Source organism: Gobius niger (assembly GCF_951799975.1).
Source record: "Gobius niger genome assembly, chromosome: 11".
NCBI lineage: Eukaryota > Metazoa > Chordata > Actinopteri > Gobiiformes > Gobiidae > Gobius > Gobius niger.
Window position 1 is genome coordinate 34,290,043 of NC_136862.1, and position 23,033 is coordinate 34,313,075.

The 23,033-nt window shown below is 44.9% G+C and overlaps 1 protein-coding gene across 2 annotated transcripts in view; it reads left to right on the plus strand.

Annotated features, from left to right (window-relative positions):
- Positions 1-423: 423 nt before the first annotated feature.
- The window catches only part of apbb3 (amyloid beta (A4) precursor protein-binding, family B, member 3), a 33,294-nt gene continuing 10,684 nt past the window's right edge, over positions 424-23,033 (plus strand). The window contains exons 1-5 of one of the 2 annotated variants that reach the window (XM_079566340.1): positions 424-1,134; positions 16,726-16,883; positions 18,790-18,836; positions 20,804-20,852; positions 22,627-22,872. In XM_079566340.1, the coding sequence (XP_079422466.1) occupies positions 1,086-1,134; positions 16,726-16,883; positions 18,790-18,836; positions 20,804-20,852; positions 22,627-22,872 (549 nt within the window). In that variant the 5' untranslated portion in view covers positions 424-1,085. The remainder of the gene's footprint in view (positions 1,135-16,725; positions 16,884-18,789; positions 18,837-20,803; positions 20,853-22,626; positions 22,873-23,033) is intronic. The other variant, XM_079566341.1, reaches the window with a different exon arrangement.

Below are 23,033 nucleotides of genomic sequence, written 5' to 3' on the forward strand. Positions count from 1 at the left end.
CAAAAAACGTTTTTTTGAACCTTTTTGACACTGAAATACAATTTGCATAATCATTTGGAACGAAGTGTACAAATAAACAGCTAAATACTGAAAATTGTTTAAGTTGTGGGCCTTGAATCTATAATCTATGGAAGTTTAACATTTTGAAATGAATTATGGAAATAAATAAACTTTTCAATGATTGGGTCTGTATATATATATATATATATATATATATATATATACATTGTTATTATCCATCAAAGCAATAATACTTGGGGGCTCAGGTGATAAACAATATGAAGGAGAAATCGATGGAGTATTTGGATAGTGTTCAAATTCAAATAAAACCCTTTGTCATGTGTTTTTTACAGTGCTGTGGCCCAGGGGGTGGGGCTTTCACATGACATCAGCGGGAGGCGAGAAAGAGAGAGGTGTGTTAGAGCGAGAGCATCATCCTCCTCCTCCTCCTCTCTCTGTCCTCCATCGCTCCATCCACATCCACGGATTAACAACAACAACACGGATTACTACAGACCAGAGCGGGTACAGAGGAGACGAGAGGACACGAGGGGACACGAGGAGACAAGAGGGGACACCAGGGGACACCAGGGGACACGAGGGGACACGAGGAGACACGAGGGGACACGAGGGGACACGAGAGGACACGAGGGGACACGAGGGGACACGAGGGGAGACGAGAGGAGTCGAGAGGAGACGAGGGAAAACAAGAGGACAGAGGAGATAGGAGGCAGCTGAGGACACAGAGGCCGAAGACATGGAGGGACTCCTTGTTCTGCTTTGAATCTCAGCCTCTGATTGGATCCAATCCAGAAAAAGGCTTCAAAGAAAGAGCTTCCATTGGCCTAAAACAATATTTTAAACCCTGAGTCTTGGACTGTCATTGGTCTAGTCAAGACTTCATACTCTGAACTCTGATTGGCAGAGAGAAGAGAAAGTCAGCACTCCTGATTGGTGCGCGGGCCGTTCAGGAGATTGTGATCAGGTGGTTTAAAGTTGAAGAGCTCTTGATTGGTCAGTGGAGACTTTGGGAGCAACTGATTGGTCAGTTGGAGTCACGGGCGCAGCTGATTGGTTGAGGAGCCATGATGGGAAAGGACTACAGTTTGGCCATCATCATCGTGAACTGTGACGGTAAAACTCTCTAATCCCAGCAGATTATTCATGATTCAGACCAATCCATCCCAAGCAGACTTTAAATCAAGCTTTTTAGACGTGACAATGTCCGAGACACAGTTTGATTTGAACTGTATATATATATATATATATATATATATATATATATATATATATATATATATATATATATATATATATATATATATACATATATATGTTGGGGAGAAACGTGGGCTATTTCACTGAAGTGAAAACACAGAGTCCAGTGGCCAATAATAGACCAGAATAAACACTGAAAAATAGCATCATAGCTCCTGCCTCATGACAGCGGCACACAGAACACACACAGAACACTGGCCACAGTCATAGGCAGACCATGTCAAACAGCCCTAAGTTACAGGCCATTTATTTATTTTACACCAAAAGGCCCCAGTCAGATCTCAACTACAATCAAACTCCAGATCCTTTTCTTCTTACTAAATCCACTGGAAATGTGTTCAACGTCTTTGGCTCTTTTTCACTTTGAGGTACCTACTGTATGAACAAGCTCAGGAAGACTTAAGTGCCATAGGACTGTGCTGGCAGCGGTCAGATGATCAATGAAAAGTAAAGTAAGTAAAGTAGCTCCCAAAATAATATTACTTAACAAACAATTCTGCAAGATACATACAACAAAATCATGCCCCTAACAAACAAACAAACACCAGGGAACCTTTCTTGTAGAATATGGAATTGTAAAGTTAGATGTGTCATACATCGCAGCAGTCATGATTAGAAGGTCCTGGATTCAATCCTGGTCGTTCGCAGCCTTTTTGTGGAATTTGCAAGTCGACTTGTTCGATACCAGTGTGTTCAACATTATGCTGCGCTTGTGTGAAATCTATTGCTACTGAGCTTTTTCCGTCGTGATGTGGATATTCGAGCAGTGTTTGGGGACTGTTACGTTGATAGGCCTTGTTGTTTTTCCAATATATTGCAGCATTTTTATTACATTGTTGGTTTTGCAGATGACATTGACATTGGATATGAAAGGTTTTGCCTGTCCTTGGTCGGTTGACTGTTTTCATCTCTTGTAAAGTAGAGTAAAGGAAAGGACAGTAGATTGCGCATTGGCCACCTAGCACAGCGCTGTAGTTAGCTCCGGGTAGGAAAAGCGCTATAGGTCCAATCCATCTCGGAGGATGTCATATTCCAATCTCTGCCTTAGTTTCTCCGTATTAGAAAGACGTACCTTGAAGAGGTAGAGGTCCAGGAGAGCTTCTCTGTGATGTGCACACCCAGGAACTTAGTGCTGGTCACCCTCTCCGCTGCAGCACCGTTGATTGTTTTGTTTTGTTTGTATACTTTATTGTCCCCGCAGGGAAATTTGTCCTCTGCATTTAACCCATCCTTTGATGCCGCTGGGACAACCCGTAAGGAGCAGTGGTTGACGGCAGTGCCGCACCCGGGACCCATCTCCATGATGTGGAGCCAGGCTGGTGGTCAGAATCACCTGACCGGAGGATTCACAATTGTTTGATTGTTAGAGGATCGTGCTGGACCTGCGCTCTTTAAAAGTCCACAACCATCTCTTTTGTCTTCTCCACATCTAGAGAGAGATTGTTCTGTGAGCGCCACATGGTCAGACTGCTCACTCACTCCTGTAGTTTGACTCGTCTCTGTTGCTGATGAAGCCCACCACTGTTGTGTCGTCTGCAAACTTGATGAAGAGGTTTGAGTCGTACTTTGGAGTGCAGTCATGGGTCAGCAGAGTGAACAGGAGCGGGCTCAGCACACAGCCTTGGGGAGCCCCCGTGTTCAGTGTGATGGTTCTGAAGGACATACAGCCTGTGGTCTCCCCATCAGAAAGTGATGTGTTGATCCCCGGGTGGAGCAGTTTGTGTATTCGCTGCTGTGGGATTATAGTGTTGAATGCTGAGCTAAAGTCTAAAAACACATGCTAACGTAGGAGTCCTTTGTTTCCAGGTGAGTGAGGGCTGTGTGAAGCGCAGTGGAGATGACATCTTCAGTTGAGCCATTGGACCGATGAGCAAACTGGTCTGGGTCCAGGGTGGGAGGAGAACAGACTTGATGTGGTCCATGACGAGCCGCATGAAGCTCTTCATAAGAATTGGAGTGAGTGCTGCTGGGCGGTAGTCTTAAAGCAGGAGGGTGGGGACTTCTTTGGCACCAGAATGATGGTCGTTGGTTTGAGGCACGTTGGGACCACAGCTGCTGCAGAGATGAGTTCAAAATGTCTGTGAAGACTTCAGTGAGTTCATCAGCGCAACCTTTCAGCACATGACCAGGTATGTTGTCTGGACCCGGTGCTTTGCGTGCGTTGATCCTGCTCAGAGATCTTCTCACACTCTCTGGAGATAGCTTCAGCACCTGGTCTTCTGGAGGGGGTGTTATCTTTTGTTGAGTGCCTCCAAGCGAGCAAAGAATTCATTTAGAGCGTTCAACAGAGCAGTGTCACTGTCACAGGTTTGTGGAGGAGGTTTATAGTCTGTGATGGTCTTTATTCCCTCCCACAGACTCCGAGTGACTCTGCTGTCTTTGAAGTGTCTTTGTTTTCTTTTTGGAGTACTGCTTCTTGGATTTTTGTACGAACCATGTTGTAGGTTGGATGGTCTTTTTAAAACAATGCCAGGTGGTTCGGAGTGTGTCCATTTGTCCTTGTGTTGTCTTTCCAGCTCGTTCGCTTGGGTCTGATAGTCAAAGTCTGTACTGCAGATCCGACAAATCAGTTTGAATTGTGAAGTAGCAATGCTATTTTTTTTTTAAAGAGCACTGGATGAAAGGAGCGTCCATAAAGAATCGAGTTTATATCAGTACTCTTCCTAAACAAGTTCGAACTATCTTTGTAAATGAGAATGACGAAAGAATTCATTTCATTAGTGTAGTATTCCATGGTGAATTTGAGCTTATAATTGTTTGTGTTTATAAAGTTATGGAACTCCTCCCAGCCATTTCCCCTCTCCTCTGGTGTTCCCTAAGGTTCTGTCCTCGGCCCTGTTGTATTTGTCATCTATCTGCAAATTTCAGTTTAGTATCCACTGTTACGTGAAGAACAACCAGCTCTACCTATCCACCAAACCCATCAATCTCTCCCTCCCTCTTCCCTCTGTGAAGAAATCAAATTCTGGTTCTCCCTCAACTTCCTCAAGCTCAACAATGATAAAACCGAGGTCCATCTTAGCCAAAACTGACCATCACCATCAACATTGACAATTTAACAGTCCTCCCCTCGGGTTAAGAGTCTGGGTGTCATCCTGGCCCATATCTAACCTGGTTTACACCAGACTGCTGTGTGCGCTCGATTCATTTGGAACTGCACAGCAGCCATGGACCATGGCCGAAATTTTTGCATGGATTTGGGAACCAATCACAGAACGAGGAGGGACGGCAAGACGATGACGCGCTATTTTTCGATCAAGCTTCAGGCCGTGTTCTAAATAGTTTAGTTCAAAAGTTTACAGCGGGTGCGTCATACGTCATCGGATACGATGATACGATTGGCTGTGGCCTCGCGCAGACGCATGATAGACATTCGTATTGCCCAATAAACGGCTATGGACGATCGTAAACCACACCTCTCCTACAAGAAAATGAATTGGTGGTCCCCAGACTGGCGTTAGCCAGGCTAGCCCATATCAGCAGTATCACCTGACCTGCATATTTTCATCTCCGGAACATCACCCTCCCTCACCCCAATACAGCTGCCATTTTGGTACACAGTGTTGTTACAGTGTTGTTTGAATACTGTAACTCACTCCTCTAAGGTCTCCCCCGAAAATCATCCACAGGCTTTAGCTCGTCCAAAACTCTACTGCCCGAATAATCACCAGAACTCCTCCCACTCATCACATCACCCCAGTTCTCCAGCAGCTCCACTGGCTCCACATCAAACATTGCATTCTGTAAGATGTTTCTCCTTAAAACCTGGCCCCTCCATATCTCACTGAGATCTTCATGTGCCTACTCCCTCCTCTGCCCCTCAGCTGTCTGTACCTACTGCCCACTTGACCACCATGGGTGCCCAAGCTTTTAGCCGCTCAGCCCCAAATCTCTGGAATGATCTCACTGCCCCTTTCTAAACCTCACCTCAAAACCTTTAAACAGGCCTACTCATTTTAGTGTGCTTTTAAAATGTTCTATTGTGATTTTACCCTGGGTGTTTTGAAAGGCGCCAAAAATAAAATATATTATTATTATTATTAAAAAAACGAACTCTGGCTTGGATCAGTATGAAGTACCTGCTTTGATCAGTCCTGGGCCCTCTTGGTTCCAGGGGCCTGCTGTATTTGAAACAAGCGGACTGTCAGCCCCGTGACACCAATGCCACCTGCCGCCATGTTAGATGTTACTGCAAATATGAACAAAGATCGAACTGAGCTCACAAAGATACTGAGCGTACAAATCAAAAGGGGAATCAGCATTTGATCCCATTCTGTGAGCACAGTTCAGTGACGTGTGGTCAGCGCAGACAAATCCATTTGTAAATGCTTTTTCTCGTCTGGATAAAGAATCTGGTACAAGAACGACACCATTAACCTGTTCATTTGACTTTAAACCACTACCCCCGAAGATACGAGGGGGACATTTCTGTTTTAGGAGAGGTGGGTAAATGTAAAAGTGAAAGCTTTATTGAGTAGACCGACTCTTTATGGATGACATGAAGATTAAATGCTTTAGACGAGTCCATTGACTCTGTGTTTATTGGCCATGTGGGCGTGCAGGCAGGTTACAAGGCCATGTACTTTATGTTGTCTTTTAGTTTAAATTTGCAATATCATGGGAATATGCAGGTGCTCAAAAATAAAAAAGCACAGCATTGCACACTAATAGCCAATGTCAAAAAGTGGATTTATTCAAGATAACAATCAACATCTTCAGATCATTTGTTTTTTTCTTTTTGGAACCACAGTGTACAGGTGCATTAACTTCTGTTATACCATGGTCTGAGTGAATACTGGATTCTGATTGGCTGGTGTATTATTTTGGTATAACCGCACACGTAGTCCGGTAGTTAAATCACTGGGATATCACTCCGCTGTGGCGTCGCCATAGCAACGCATGACACAGCTGAATCAGATAAACGCGTAATTAGTGACTGACAGGAACGTATGAGATGGATTTTGTGTTAATTTCAACGTTTTTGGCCAAAACAAAACGTTTGATAAATGGGAAGTAGAGGAGAGAAAGCAGCTAGGTTAGCTACTGTTAATAACATATGAGCTTTACATTTCTATTGAAAACGGTTAAGGCACTATTCATTATTTTCAGGCGTACATAAAATGATTCCTGCACTTAAAGAGGGGGTATTCTGCTTTTTTCAGTCCCATAGCACCAGTCTATATCACACTACAATGATGACAAACCTTCTGTTGGTCTGTAAATGCAGTAAATTAGAATAACTGCCTTGTATAAAATGTCTCTCTCAAAATGGCTGTAGTGAATGTCTTGAAATAGGCCTCTGTCTCTTTAAGAACCTCTGAGCCTTTAGACACGCCCCCTCCACACGCTGTCTGTGGCATCAGTGGGGAGGGGGTTCTGCTGAGGAGCAGTGGTTGGTTACTCGGCTGGTGACCAAAGCTCGGAGGCGTCTCCAGGAGGTGGGGGCGTTCCTAGGAGGACTCAGGCAAACCTATCCCTAAAATGGCCGCCATCAGAGTTTTTACAGATGACTCAGAAATACGTGAATGTGCCAAGGCAACACTTCAGCCATGTTTTTAATGAGGGAGTGACATAATAACATGATGGAAAGCTTGAAAAAGTCGATTTTGCATAATCTTTGGCTGGATTAGTGAAGTCAAACTTCGTGTAAGTGACTCCACTGGAGCTGCATGTTGCTAGCTAGCTTCAGGTTAAACAGCGTAAAAGTGAAATAACTCCTGCCCACGAGTGCCGCATATCGGTGTTTACTTCCACAGAAAAGTGCCGGGTTAGACCTGTTGTACTGATGTTGTTTCGTTGAGCCTCACAGCAGCGAGAGGCTAACTCTGAGAGCAGCCTTCAGACAGTGTAAGACCGGCTAAAAGCCCACGTAAAATAGTTCCTGTAGTTTGGCATATTTAGTGAGTTTAGCAAATGAAAAAAACATTAGTTGTAAAATGTTACGTTTGTTTGAACTTAAACTGTGAAACTAATATATGATAGACTCATTACATGCAAAGTGAGATCTATATAGCCTTGATGTGTTATCATTTTGATGATTAAAAAAAAAAAAATTAAAAATATCAGAAAATTAGAATATTTTAAAAATGGACTGTCAGCCATAATCATCAAAATTATAACAAAGGCTTGACATGTGTCACTCTACATGTAATGAGTCTATATCATATAGAAATAAATGATATTCTAATTATACGACGAGCATCTGTATTTTATGATGAAAATACCTGCAGTTTTGTTGACTTTAGTTTCGGGGTCAGTTCAACCACTTAAAGACCAGATAAGTGTCACATGATCCTAGTCAGCATCAGACTGTTGCTCAGACCTGGGCAAAGCATGGTCCGGGGGCCAGGTCCGGTCCACCAAGCAATTTAGTCCGGCCTGCTCATTTCTATAAAAGTAGGTCTATTTCTTTTTGTTATTTTCTGTTTCTATTTTCAATCGCGCCCCATTAGGAGCGCTGTGTTGGCGCTGTGAACCATCACCTGCCAGAGCGAGCACAACATGGCTCCGCCTCTGTCAAACGGAGTACGAGGATAAACTACGACAAAAGGAAGCATATGTTGGACAAAATGACAGATGTCACAAAACAGAAGTTTTAACGCTGCACATGGGCACAGCACATCTCTTCAAAGTTTAATGGGCTAAGCAGCGTAGGGACAGCCTTTGTGAATGTGGTTGAAGCGGATGAAATAATGTCTTAATATAGTGCATCGCTTCATTTCCCACAAACTCCTTTGAAGGGACACTGAGGAGCTTCAGTGTGATGTTAAGGTGACTAGGATGAAAAGGTGAATAGCCTAATTAACGATGCACACACGTGCGCCCTTTGTGCATCGTTACTGTCATTTTTAAAGGTGTATTATGCAAAGAGTATTTGACCTTTCAGTGACTGTATGTCTGGTTCGCTTAATGTCTTTGCTTTTCATCCCTCTATGAAGCTCCAGAAATTTTTTTTAGAAAATCTAAAAACAATTTGCCCTGGAGCGTGTTAGATGCCACTGGAAAGAACGTAAAGGTGCCACCGGGTCAGTGAAAGGATTAATAAGCAACTCTTTTTTCACATAAAAAGTTCCATAATGCACCTTTTAACCCTGACTCCCATCCTTATAAAACCTGATGGCACTATAGCCCACAGGAGCACAATCGAAATGAGGATGTGATCATGTTTCCGGAATACAGATCAGGTTTATTTTCAAGATCTTCAGTAGTATTTATACATTCTCATGGCATTCCACTGGGGAATAGATAGGACCATAAGAATTCAAATCCGACTCTTCATAAAGAATAATAATTCATCATTAATGTTGTAGTCTTACACTTTAAATAACAAGAAATGTCCATTGCAGCAAAAAACACCAAAGTTAACAGTATTCATCCACTGTACATTGTATTATTGTGTAAAAGTTGCTCAATTGTCAGGTTAAGCTACTACAACACTAACAGATGTGAGGACAGAGAAGACTGGGCCAGAGAAGACTGGGCCAGAGAAGACTGGGCCAGAGACAGGACGTGAGGACGTGAGGACGCAGAGGAACGGACACTGTGAATTATTAATGATCAGAGGAAAAGCTGATCACACTGAACAGAAGCACGAGACATTTAAGAAGGAAACTGGAGCAGCACCAGCGGATACGCACACATGCACACTGACACATGCACACTGACACATGCACACATGCACACTGACACATGCACACTGACACATGCACACATGCACACTGACACTGACACATACACAGTGACACATACACACTGACACATACACACTGACACATGCACACTGACACATGCACACTGACACATGCACACCGACACATGCGCACCGGCACATGCACACTGACACATGCACATTGACACATGCACACATGCACACTGACACATGCACACTGACACATGCACACCGACACATGCGCACCGGCACATGCACACCGACACATGCACACTGACACATGCACACTGACACATGAACACTGACACATGCGCACCGACACATACACACTGACACATGAACACTGACACATGAACACTGATACATACACACTGACACATGAACACTGACACATGAACACTGACACATGCACACCGACACATGCACACCGACACATGCGCACCGGCACATGCGCACTGACACATGCACACTGACACATGAACACTGACACATGCGCACCGACACATGGGCACCGACACATACACACTGATACATGCACACTGACACATGCACACTGACACATACACACTGACACATACACACTGAGACATACACACTGACACATGCACACTGACACATGCGCACTGACACATGCGCACCGACACATGCGCACCGACACATGGGCACCGACACATACACACTGACACATACACACTGACACATGCACACTGACACATACACACTGACACCTGCACACTGACACATGCACACCGACACATGCACACTGACACATGCACACTGACACATGCGCACTGACACATGCGCACCGACACATGCACACTGACACATGCACACTGACACATGCACACTGACACATGCGCACCGACACATACACACTGACACATGCACACCGACACATGCACACTGACACATACACACTGATACATGCACACTGACACATGCACACTGACACATACACACTGACACATGCACACCGACACATGCACACTGATACATGCACACTGACACATGCACACTGACACATACACACTGACACATGCACACCGACACATGCACACTGATACATGCACACCGACACATGCACACTGACACATACACACTGACACATGCACACTGACACATGAGCACTGACACATGCGCACCGACACATGGGCACCGACACATACACACTGACACATGCACACTGACACATGCACACTGACACATGCACACTGACACATGCACACCGACACATGCACACTGACACATACACACTGATACATGCACACTGACACATGCGCACTGACACATACACACTGACACATGCACAACGACACATGCACACTGACACATACACACTGATACATGCACACTGACACATGCACACTGACACATGCACACTGACACATGCACACCGACACATGCACACTGACACATACACACTGATAGGCAAGGCAAGTTTATTTGTAGAGCACAATTCATACACAAGGCAATTCAAAGTGCTTCACAGTTGAAAACAAATAGAATCAATAAAAACATCAACATAAAATTAATCAATTACAGTAAAAGGCGAGAGTGCAGATAAAATACTTTCAGTCATATGCATCGGTAAAAAGAACTGTTTTCAGTCTGGATTTGAACGTTGTCAGAGTTGAGGCCTGTCTCACATCCTCGTGAAGACTGTTCCAGATTTTAGCTGCATGAAACTGAAACGCAGCCTCACCGTGTTTATTATTGACTCTGGGAACCACCAGGAGACCCCTCCCTGAAGTTCTCAGGGCCCGAGATGGTTCATACGGCTCTAACATGTCAGAGATGTACTTTGGAGCTAAACCATGAAAAGACTTGTAGACAAGCAGAGCTGTTTTAAAGTCTATTCTCTGAGTGACAGGGAGCCAGTGCAGAGACCGGAGCACTGGACTAATATGGTCGTATTTCCTGGTTCTTGTCAGGACTCGAGCAGCAGCGTTCTGGATGTTCTGTAGCTGTCTGACAGCTCGTTTAGAGAGGCCAGTGAGCAGCTGTTACAGTCGTCTAACCTGCTGGAGACAAATGCATGGATAAGTCTCTCTAAGTCCGGTTTTGACACTATTCCTCTGATCTTAGCAATGTTTTTCAGATGGTAAAAAGCTGCTGATGTTATAGCTTTGATGTGGCTGTTTAAGTTCAGGTCTGAGTCCATGATCACTCCTAGATTTCTAACCTGATTTTTTGGTTTTAGAGAGAGAGACTCAAGGTGACTGACAACACTTTGTCTTTGTGCCTGTGGGCCAAAAACAATGATCTCAGTTTTGCATGTGACACATGCACACTGACACATACACACTGACACATGCACACCGACACATGCACACTGATACATGCACACTGACACATGCACACTGACACATACACACTGACACATGCACACCGACACATGCACACTGACACATACACACTGACAAATGCACACTGACACATGAACACTGACACATGCGCACCGACACATGGGCACCGACACATACACACTGACACATGCACACTGACACATGCACACTGACACATGCACACTGACACATGCACACTGCCACATGTACACCGACACATGCACACTGACACATGCGCACACATGCGCACTGACACATGAACACTGACACATGCACACATGCACACTGACACATGCACACTGACACATACACACCGACACATGCACACCGACACATGCACACTGACACATGCACACTGACACATGCGCACCGACACATACACACTGACACATGCACACTGACACATGCACACTGACACATGCACACTGACACATGCACACCGACACATGCACACTGATACATGCACACTGACACATGCACACTGACACATACACACTGACACATGCACACCGACACATGCACACTGATACATGCACACCGACACATGCACACTGACACATACACACTGACACATGCACACTGACACATGAACACTGACACATGCACACTGACACATGCACACCGACACATGCACACTGACACATACACACTGATACATGCACACTGACACATACACACTGACACATGCACGACACATGGGCACCGACACATACACACTGACACATGCACACTGACACATGCACACTGACACATGCACACTGACACATGCACACCGACACATGCACACTGACACATACACACTGATACATGCACACTGACACATACACACTGACACATGCACGACACATGCACACTGACACATACACACTGACACATGCACACTGACACATGCACACTGACACATGCACACTGACACATACACACTGATACATGCACACTGACACATGCACACTGACACATGCACACCGACACATGCACACTGACACATACACACTGATACATGCACACTGACACATGCACACTGACACATGCACACTGACACATGCACACCGACACATGCACACTGACACATACACACTGATACATGCACACTGACACATGCACACTGACACATACACACTGACATATACACACTGACACATACACACTGATACATGCACACTGACACATGCACACTGACACATGCACACCGACACATGCACACTGACACATGCGCACACATGCGCACTGACACATGAACACTGACACATGCACACATGCACACTGACACATGCACACTGACACATGGGCACTGACACATGGGCACTGACACATGGGCACTGACATATGGGCACTGACACATGCGCACTGACACATGGGCACTGACACATGGGCACTGACACATGCGCACTGACACATGCGCACTGACACATGCACACTGACATATGGGCACTGACACATGGGCACTGACACATGCGCACTGACACATGGGCACTGACACATGGGCACTGACACATGCGCACTGACACATGCACACTGACACATGCACACTGACACATACACACATGCACACCGACACATGCACACTGACACATGCACACCGACACATACGCACTGACATATGGGCACTGACACACCGACACATGCGCACCGACACATGGGCACTGACACATGCGCACTGACACATGCACACTGACACATGCACACCGACACATGCACACCGACACATGGGCACTGACACATGCGCACTGACACATGCACACTGACACATGCACACCGACACATGGGCACTGACAGGTGCGCACCGACAAACTCACACTGACACATGCACACCGGCACATGCGCACCGGCACATGCACACTGACACATGCGAACCGACACATGGGCACTGACACGTGCACACCGACAAACTCACACTGACACATGCACACTGACACATGCACATCGGCACATGCGCACCGGCACATGCACACTGACACATGCGCACCAACACATGCGCACCGACACACTCACACTGACACATGCACACTGACAGACGCACACTGACATGCGCACTGACACATGCACACTGACACATGCACACTGACAGACGCACACTGATACATACACACCGACACATGCGCACACATGCGCACCGACACATGCGCACCGAAACATGCGCACCGACACATGCACAGTCAGATGTGCACAGACTCATGTGCACTGACACATGCACACTGACACGTGCACTAACTCATGCGCACTGACGAGAAATTAGTTCTCTGCATTTGACCCATCCTCAGTGTCGCATGGGGCGACCTGTAAGAGCAGTGAGCTGCCAGCATGGGCCGGCGCTCGGGGACCCATCTCCATGATGATGATGATGACACCTGGCTGGTGGATTCACCTATTGCACATGTTTTTTTTATAACCTACCACTAACCTATGCAGACACGGGCAGAACATGCAAACTCCACACAGAAAGGTCCCGTCCAGGTGGGAATCGAACCCGGGACCTTCGACCTGTGAGGCACAAGCACTAACCGCTGCGCCACCGTGCCTAAGAGGAGCACTGACTCATGTGCACTGACACGTGCACAGACTCATGTGCACTGACACGTGCACTGACTCATGTGCACTGACACGTGCACTGACTCATGTGCACTGACACGTGCACAGACTCATGTGCACTGACACGTGCACTGACTCATGTGCACTGACACGTGCACTGACTCATGTGCACTGACACGTGCACAGACTCATGTGCACTGACACATGCACACAGACTCATGTGCACTGACACGTGCACTGACTCATGTGCACTGACACATGCACACAGACTCATGTGCACTGACACGTGCACAGACTCATGTGCACTGACACGTGCACTGACTCATGTGCACTGACACGTGCACTGACTCATGTGCACTGACACGTGCACTGACTCATGTGCACTGACACGTGCACAGACTCATGTGCACTGACACGTGCACAGATTCATGTGCACTGACACATGCACACAGACTCATGTGCACTGACACGTGCACTGACTCATGTGCACTGACACGTGCACAGACTCATGTGCACTGACACGTGCACTGACTCATGTGCACTGACACGTGCACTGACTCATGTGCACTGACACGTGCACAGACTCATGTGCACTGACACGTGCACAGACTCATGTGCACTGACACATGCACACAGACTCATGTGCACTGACACGTGCACAGACTCATGTGCATTGACACGAGCACCGAATCATGTGCACTGACACGTGCACTGACTCATGTGCACTGACACGTGCACTGACTCATGTGCACTGACACGTGCACTGACTCATGTGCACTGACACATGCACACAGACTCATGTGCACTGACACGTGCACAGACTCATGTGCACTGACACGAGCACCGAATCATGTGCACTGACACATGTACGCTGACACATGAGTGCTGACACATGCACACTAACTCACTGACACATGCACACTGGCATACGCACACTGACTAGGGTTGGTCCGATGGACCATTGTGATGGAATTCTTCTACTGAAGAATTTGCTGCGAATAAACATCCATATTTACCCGAGTTTGGCTTGACTTTATTGGAGTGTGATAAACACATTTTTGCTCCAACAGAATACAGCTAAAAGGAGTGAAAAATTATGATTCCAATAACAGGCCTCAGCAAGGCCACACCCCCTTGTATGACGCGTTGTCGTCTGTATCTATCTACAGTACCTGGACTTAAAGTAGCTCGTACGGACTCCACACACTCTGGGAGTTAACTCGAATATTAAGGCTCCAGTCCCGATCAAAAGTTTAAGACCACTTGAAAAATAGCAAAAGAAATCACATTTTGCATGGTTGGATCTCAGTTTCAAGCAGAACTTCAATATGCAACCAGAAGAAATGAGCAAAGCGTTTTATATAAAGCTGGTGGTGCTTTGACTTTCGGAGGTAGTGCTCAGGGTCAGCAGCAACTTTAGAATTTATTCATTTCATTGTAGGTCATTTCATTGTTGCTTTAGTAATGTACCCAAGAACATTATTCTGTTTTTGACGTTGTCCTTGTTGTATTACTCCTTCATTTTTCATTCAAATTGAGTGAAATTTTGTGTTCTAAATAATTTCATATAATTTAGATTATATTCCATTGTAAACAGTCTTTAGAAAAGCACAAAAAGAATGTGCTTTTGAGTTTCTAAGTCTATATAAAGCTATAGCTCAGTGAAGGATTGATAGGTTGATTACAAATGTTTGGTTTATTTGGCTGGGGCAGTACATATTAATGAACACACCACACCGGATTGTAGCCATGGGCTAATCTGCATATTGTACATGTTTTCAGTGTTTACATTATCAAGGTTATCCTCCTGCTGTCAGTAAAACATGGATTGAGTGAGTGACGAGGCCAGAGATGGTGACCTCCATGAGACTTCCTTCTTCACCCTCAGCCTTTTTAGTGAAATTAAAGAGCACATAGTGTCATACTGTCACTCATGGTGCCGCACCTAAAGTTTACCCTAAAGAGAGTAATTCACATTTACACAGAGAAGGCTGGACTCATATAGACACCAAACAGAGTCAATTTAACACTGAGACATTAGAGCAGGAGTGGGCAATTGATTTTCATAAGGGGCCACATGAGAAGCCTGACTTGAGTCAGAGGGCCACACCAACAATAACTTATTCTATACTTAATTGAAGAGATGTGCTCTCCACGTGGCCCGTGTGCAGCGTTAAAACACACGGCGCACGAGGTCCTATGCTTCTGTTTTTGTCCAACATATGCTTCCTTTTGTCAAAGTTTAGCCTCGTACTCCGTTTGATAGAGGCAGAGCCATGTTGTGCTCGCTCTGGCAGGTGATGGTCACGGCGCCAACACAGCGCTCCTAATGGGGCGCGATTGAAAATAGAAACAGAAAATAACAAAAACAAATAGGCCTACTTTTATGGAAAATGAATGGCGAGCTGGACTAAATTGCTTGGCGAGCGGACCCGGTCCCCGAGCCGCACTTTGCCCAGGTCTGCCTTAGAGTATCATCGCACTCTGACTCCCAATCTGCATGAGAACATGACGTGAGTAGAACAGGTTTAGTCCCAGTGTGATCTTGATCTAGGTCTGCAGATTTGACGTGGTGGTAACTGAGGGCCTGTCCTGTATCAGCCCTGTGTGCCTGGAAGAGGCTGTGGTGGAGCTGGGGTCATTCACAGTTATTCATAAAACAGAGACATGATACCTGTGAAACGTGAGAGCGCACACCAGCAGAGGTCACTAAACGTCAATAGAGAAAGATCCATAAATCCATAAACACTGATGGGAGGGCACAGTGACAACAAACCAGGCTTTACTAATATTACTAAGGCAAACTCTTCCAAGCAAATACAATGTCTCGGTCACAGAGTTCCATTTCACAGCACAATGGTTTGGGTAACAGCACCTTTTCTTATGAACTGTACCTTTCTGCAGATAACCTGTGGACAGACCAGAACCTCCAGTCAGACCCAGACCTCCCATCGGGCTGGAGAACCATCACAGACTCCACTGGGACCTACTACTGGCATGTGTCCACAGGGGTCACACAGTGGGAGCGCCCCAGAAACACCGCCAACGGCCCCAAGAAACAGGTAACATGACTCTGTCTGCGAGAGTAACCCGTGCTAACCTGTCGTGTTTATGAGAAGACGCACTGACAAGGCTCGTCCACAAGATGTCAGTGTTCAGACAGATTGGAACAGTATTAATGTTTCACAAGTGTCTCCGCTCTGAGCTCTGCAGCAAATACGTTGTTATTTTAATTCCTCCGTCGTCAGCCCGCCTCTCTGTTCCTCCCCAACAAAAAGATGGAATATGGAAAGATTTTCCCCGACATTCGGAGTCCCTCTGGGGGCCCATCTCCTGTGGGACCCGGGTTTAAATAGTTGTTTGTTGTGTTATTAGGAGCTTTATTTGACAGACTCTGCGTGTGCTCAGTCGGAGCAGCGGTGCAGACTGAAGAGGACGTGCTGGGCCGTTCGGAGCAGAGTGGCTTTACTCGCCCATCACTTCTGTTTGGTCACTTCAAATAGTCGTCTGAGTAAATCACATCAAATAACAATGCAGTGAAAGAAATGCTCTAAACTTAAAGCACTATTTACTCTTGATATTTGGGTCCTTACAGTTAAAGGTGGGTTTGGAACACCTGCTTCTCTCATGCAGTGGTTCCCAAAGTGGGGTTCAGGTTCAAACTGCTATTACATTAAAACATTCAAATACAAACTTTTCTTCATTAAATTGTTTCTTCACTGAAATAAAATGCTAATTATTAACAGATGTTCCTTCTAAATAAGTCATATTTACAAAAGCACTTAAAGCCAAATATGAAAATATGTCCAAACAAACATGACTAAAGCAGATTTGAACGTGTTGCACCTGAAGTGATGCATTTTCCAGAGGGGCTCCTGAGTGGTTGGTGGGGTGCTTTTGGGGGTCGCAACCTGAACAGTTTTGGAACCCCTTCTCTAACTGACTCTAATCTGGTCCTAAAGCACTTTGAGGCAGAAAAGCGATATATATAAGTTGAGACCATTTATTCACTTTATTGCGTAAGTTTCCATGGACGCCGCCATGAATTGTGCCCCGCCCCTTCACTCGTATTAGTTTATATAGGACTGGAGAAGTCAAGAGAAAATCTTCTTTTATTGAATTTTATTTGATTGTGTAGAAATGTCTGTGATGTTATACATAAACGATGTATACACATTTTAAGAAACACATCATGTATCTCACAATATAGATATTTTACTATGAGCTCCATATAATATGCACAAAATGTACAGTGTATGTCTCTAAGTTCACATTCACTTACACCATTCTTCCATTACTTATTGCAATATTTCTTTATCTAATCTATTTCACATTTATGATGACTGTATACAACACTGTCCAGTGGAGCTGCGGGTCATCACAGACCGGCCACTGTTCAAGTCCAGACTGAAGACTCTCTGTAGACAGGCCTTCCACAAAACGTAGTACTTGTGGAAAAAAAACATTACCCTGAATGTTTTTTTCTCTGTGTTTTTATGTAAATTGCTTTGGTCTGCCAAGTGTTGTCGTAAAGTGCTATAGAAATAACCTTTGATTGATATTTATTTTTACAATATTGAATTTGCTTTAGGTTTTATATTGAAAAGTGATGGTTATTTGGATGAATTTATAATGTGTATAGGTTAACATGAAAATAAAACATATACACAAAAGATGCAAAGATAAAACAAAAAATAAGAAAACCATAAGTGATGAAGTGATAAGTTCTCCCCTTAGTGGTTGTTTATGGTTTTATGTCTTACTTTTTCACTGCTTTATCCATTTTTTATACAAGGTTTATCAAGGTTTATTTGTTTAAGCTATGGTTTTCATTTAGATTCATCGACTAAACCTGAGATTTTAGCGGCGGACCTTTCCCCTCGGTCTCCGCTGAACGGGCTTCGCGCTCGACCGGAAGAGTTTTGTCTCATGATGAACACATGAACAAGGCTGTGGGTTTTGTTTCAGGAGGAGACGCAGAGTCCGAGCGACAAACCAGAGGACGACTTTCAGCGGTGAGTCCCCGAGACAGACACACTGTCTGGCATGAAAGCAGAATCAACTTTTACTTTGTTAGGTCAATTAGTCTTACAAAGGCAGAAGTTTACATGCACTAAGGTGGTCATTTACGAACACGGTCGAGGGGTCATTTACTAAGCCAGGAGTTAAATTAGTGTTGCTCCTCAAGTACTATTAGCAACTGTGAGTATTATTAGTATTTACTGAGCGAGTCTGCTGCGGCTCTTATTCCTTAAGGGGCCTTTGAGGGAACCTTTACAAATTATGATAGATTAATGACAGATCTCTACAACCAATAATTATAACTTTAATTTAAAAAAATATATAAATTATAGCAAATAAATACTCCTGGCTTTAAAGAAAAAGCCTATAGATACTGCCTGTGATTTGTGTCTGTTGCCTTCAGTTGTTTAACCGTGTTGGCGCAGGGAACAACAAAAAAAGCTCCACGCCCTCCATGGGGAGTGAGGGTTGGTGCCATGCCAGTCCGACGTCTCATTATTCCGAAAATGTACCATTATTGAGCAGAGGTGCCTGACATTAGTCTGACATCTCTAACCCAGTTGTGTTGTGGACTAGAGCCGAACCTTCAGGTCAGTGGACTCTTGCCTAAACCTCATTTTATTGTTCAAGCCCTGCTCAATGGGACATTTTCAGACTAATGAGACGTCGGAGTAATGGGCCAACTCCGTGAGGGTTGGAAGCACAGGGAGGGCAGGGAGTTCAGCTTCCTGATGGCCTTGTGTATGAAACTGTTCCTCAGACGACTGGACCTGGGCCGTAGATTCCGCAGTCTCCTCCCTGAAGGCGTTACCATGAAGAGACTGTGTGATGGTGCGAAGGGTCCCTGGTGATTCTGGCGGCTTTGCGGGTGAGACGGGTGGAGAACATGTCCTTAATAAAGGGGAGAGGAGCTCCACAGATCTTCTCCGCTGCTCTCACGATGTGCTGGAGTGATGGAGCTGGTCAGGATGCTCTCTATAGTCCCTCTGTAGAAGAACCTCACAGTGATGGAGCTGGTCAGGATGCTCTCTATAGTCCCTCTGTAGAAGAACCTCACAGTGATGGAGCTGGTCAGGATGCTCTCTATAGTCCCTCTGTAGAAGAACCTCACAGTGATGGAGCTGGTCAGGATGCTCTCTATAGTCCCTCTGTAGAAGAACCACACAGTGATGGAGCTGGTCAGGATGCTCTCTATAGTTCCTCTGTAGAAGAACCACACAGTGATGGAGCTGGTCAGGATGCTCTCTATAGTTCCTCTGTAGAAGAACCTCACAGTGATGGAGCTGGTCAGGGTGCTCTCTATAGTCCCTCTGTAGAAGAACCACACAGTGATGGTCAGGATGCTCTCTATAGTCCCACTGTAGAAGAACCACACAGTGATGGAGCTGGTCAGGATGCTCTCTATAGTCCCTCTGTAGAAGAACCACACAGTGATGGAGCTGGTCAGGATGCTCTCTATAGTCCCACTGTAGAAGAACCACACAGTGATGGAGCTGGTCAGGATGCTCTCTATAGTCCCTCTGTAGAAGAACCTCACAGTGATGGAGCTGGTCAGGATGCTCTCTATAGTCCCTCTGTAGAAGTTGCACATAACGGAGGCTGGGACTCTGGCTCTTCTCAACGTGCAGAGAAAATAGAGACATTTCTTGACCTTTTTAGCATAGCTTTTAACTGACTAATCTATTTATTTAGTCCTAATATATAATATTCCTATATATATATATATATATATATATATATGGGAGGTTGTGCCAGGCGTATTGTTTTAAACGTTGTAATCTGTAAAGCACTTTGTAATACCTTTTAGTATGAAAAGCGCTTAATAAATAAAGTTTGATTGATAAAAATAAAAGTTAATTCTGGTTTCATGTCAGACAGTGAGTGTCTTTTTATAAAGTGTACGTAAACATCTGGTTCACAGCTGCCACATCAGTCCATTCATAATACGCTCTGATTACAGATCCTCATGGCACCAAGACTGTCTGCCCCACCATGACCCCGACTCCAAGGTCAGTCCAGTCCTGGTCCAGTCCTGGTTTGGTTCTGGTTTAGTCCTGGTTTAGTCCTGGTTTAGTCCTGGTTTAGTCCTGGTCCAGTCCTGGTCCAGCCCTGGCCGCTGTGTCTTTAATCTCTGTAATCCGGGTTAATCCTGTCCTGGTTTTTCTGCTTTTGTTTCACTTCAGAAACATTTGAAACAAAATAACTGCAAATATGTTTCAAATATATATAGGCTATAAAGTTGTTTTTTTTGTTAAAGTGACAACAAACCCAAAAATAGCAAAGGCAATCACTGTAGCGACTGAAGAGTCACTGTGCAGTTAAACCTGAGCTAAAACTTACATTTTTTATTATTTTTGTTTAAAGTCATTTTCTGGAAATAAGAATTGATTGGATTTTGGATCACTGGAACACTCATGTGCCCCAATGCCATGTCACAGTTCATATGCAGTGACAGTGGGGCTGGTGCCAGTACTTTAACGATACGTGGTTTTCGATACCGATACTACGATAATCTTCCCAATACCCATATTTCTCATCCAGAACCAGAAAACAGAACAACAACAACAACATGTGTGGAAGATCTGCACATTTACAATATGAAGTTCATCTCCAATGTCGAGAATCTGGAGAATGGGGAATAATATTGGGAAAATTGGGGGAAATTATGGCAAAAATGAATAAATTAGGGGAAAACTGGGAAAATGAGAAAACAATTGGGGCAAAATAAGAAAAAAAAATGGGGAAAATGGGGCAGATATTGGGCAAAAAACTAAAAATAGGAAAGACATTGTTTTGGTAAAATTGGGTAAGGCCAGTTTATTCTTTTTTGGTATTGAACCCAGCCCTAAGTTACAGTCAAATGGGTCAAAGCACCTCTTGGAGCAGTAACTGATGATCGACTTTATTCATGGGAAAATACTTTGTTCTTAGTTCAGTTATGTTGAAAGAGCGAGGCTTAGATATAGCAGTTCTCCGTTTATGAATGGTATTTCCTGAACGACACTAAAGTCCCAGCAGCCCCTGCAGTGACTCCGCTGTGGAAAACCCGTGTGTCTGACATGACTCCAGAGCAGCGTTCACTTGTGTGGCCTGCTCTGTTGTTGCACTGATTCTTGTTGGGGGAGTTCTGGGTAAAATTAACAATCAAAAAGATCTGTCTCTCTTCACAATTGAGATCTGGTTCAAATGTTCAGCTCAAAGAGCCTTTCACATTAGAAGGTGGTCCTGGACACCACATCAGCCCCTCCTCACCTGTTGTCCACTGTGTGCTAAAGAACCTTCCTGCTGCTTCACAGTCTATTGGTTTTTGACATTAATGTCTGCTCTGGCATATACAGAACTGAGACATGTTGCATTTTAATCAATTTATCACTTAACTGGGTTGTTTAGTTGAAATTTGTGAAACAGTGAAACCCAGTGTCCTTATTTACTCTTAGTAGAGGAAAGACACAAATTCACGAGAACGAGACAAGATTTGGACATAATTTGTAATGAGTTTAACAGTAATGAAAATCTATTTCAAACCAATATATTGTGTAAACATTGGTGGTTAACTATGAACCAAATATTCCTTTAAGTATCTTGAAGTGGTGGAAAAATCCACAATATTCTACTCACGGTGGCGCATTCCCATCTGGTCCGACTCCCACCTGGACGAGGCCTCTGTGTGGAGTTTGCAGACACATTTCCTCCGGGTCCTCCAGGTTCCCCTTCCACTAAAACATGTTCAATAGGCCAGGATGAATGCTGGCTGCACTCTGACCTGTTGGACTCTGGTTGTAGATCTTCTCAGTGCGGGCGCTGGGCTGGATGCAGGTGCTGGAGGAGGACCTGGGCCCAGGTCGGAGCAGTCTGGCCGTGAGTCACGTAATCCAGCAACTGTCCCACTGTCAGAGCCAAGACCCCAGCAGGACCCAACCCAGGACCTCTGGGAGCTCAGGGAGCGCACAGCAGAACCAGGCCAGAGCGAGGCCCAACTCTCAGGACCAGGATCAGGATCTGGCACAACCTCTGGAGGCCTGTGGAGAGGTGAGTCCGATGTCCTTGTGGAAATATCACACATGTTAGTCTTCTCTGTTTCATGTGGGCCAATTCACATGAAACAAAAACTGTCCCAAAGTTCACAGTCCTCTCTTCCACCTCATGTGAACTATAGGTGTCCAAATTTGGAGACAACATTCAAAACATGC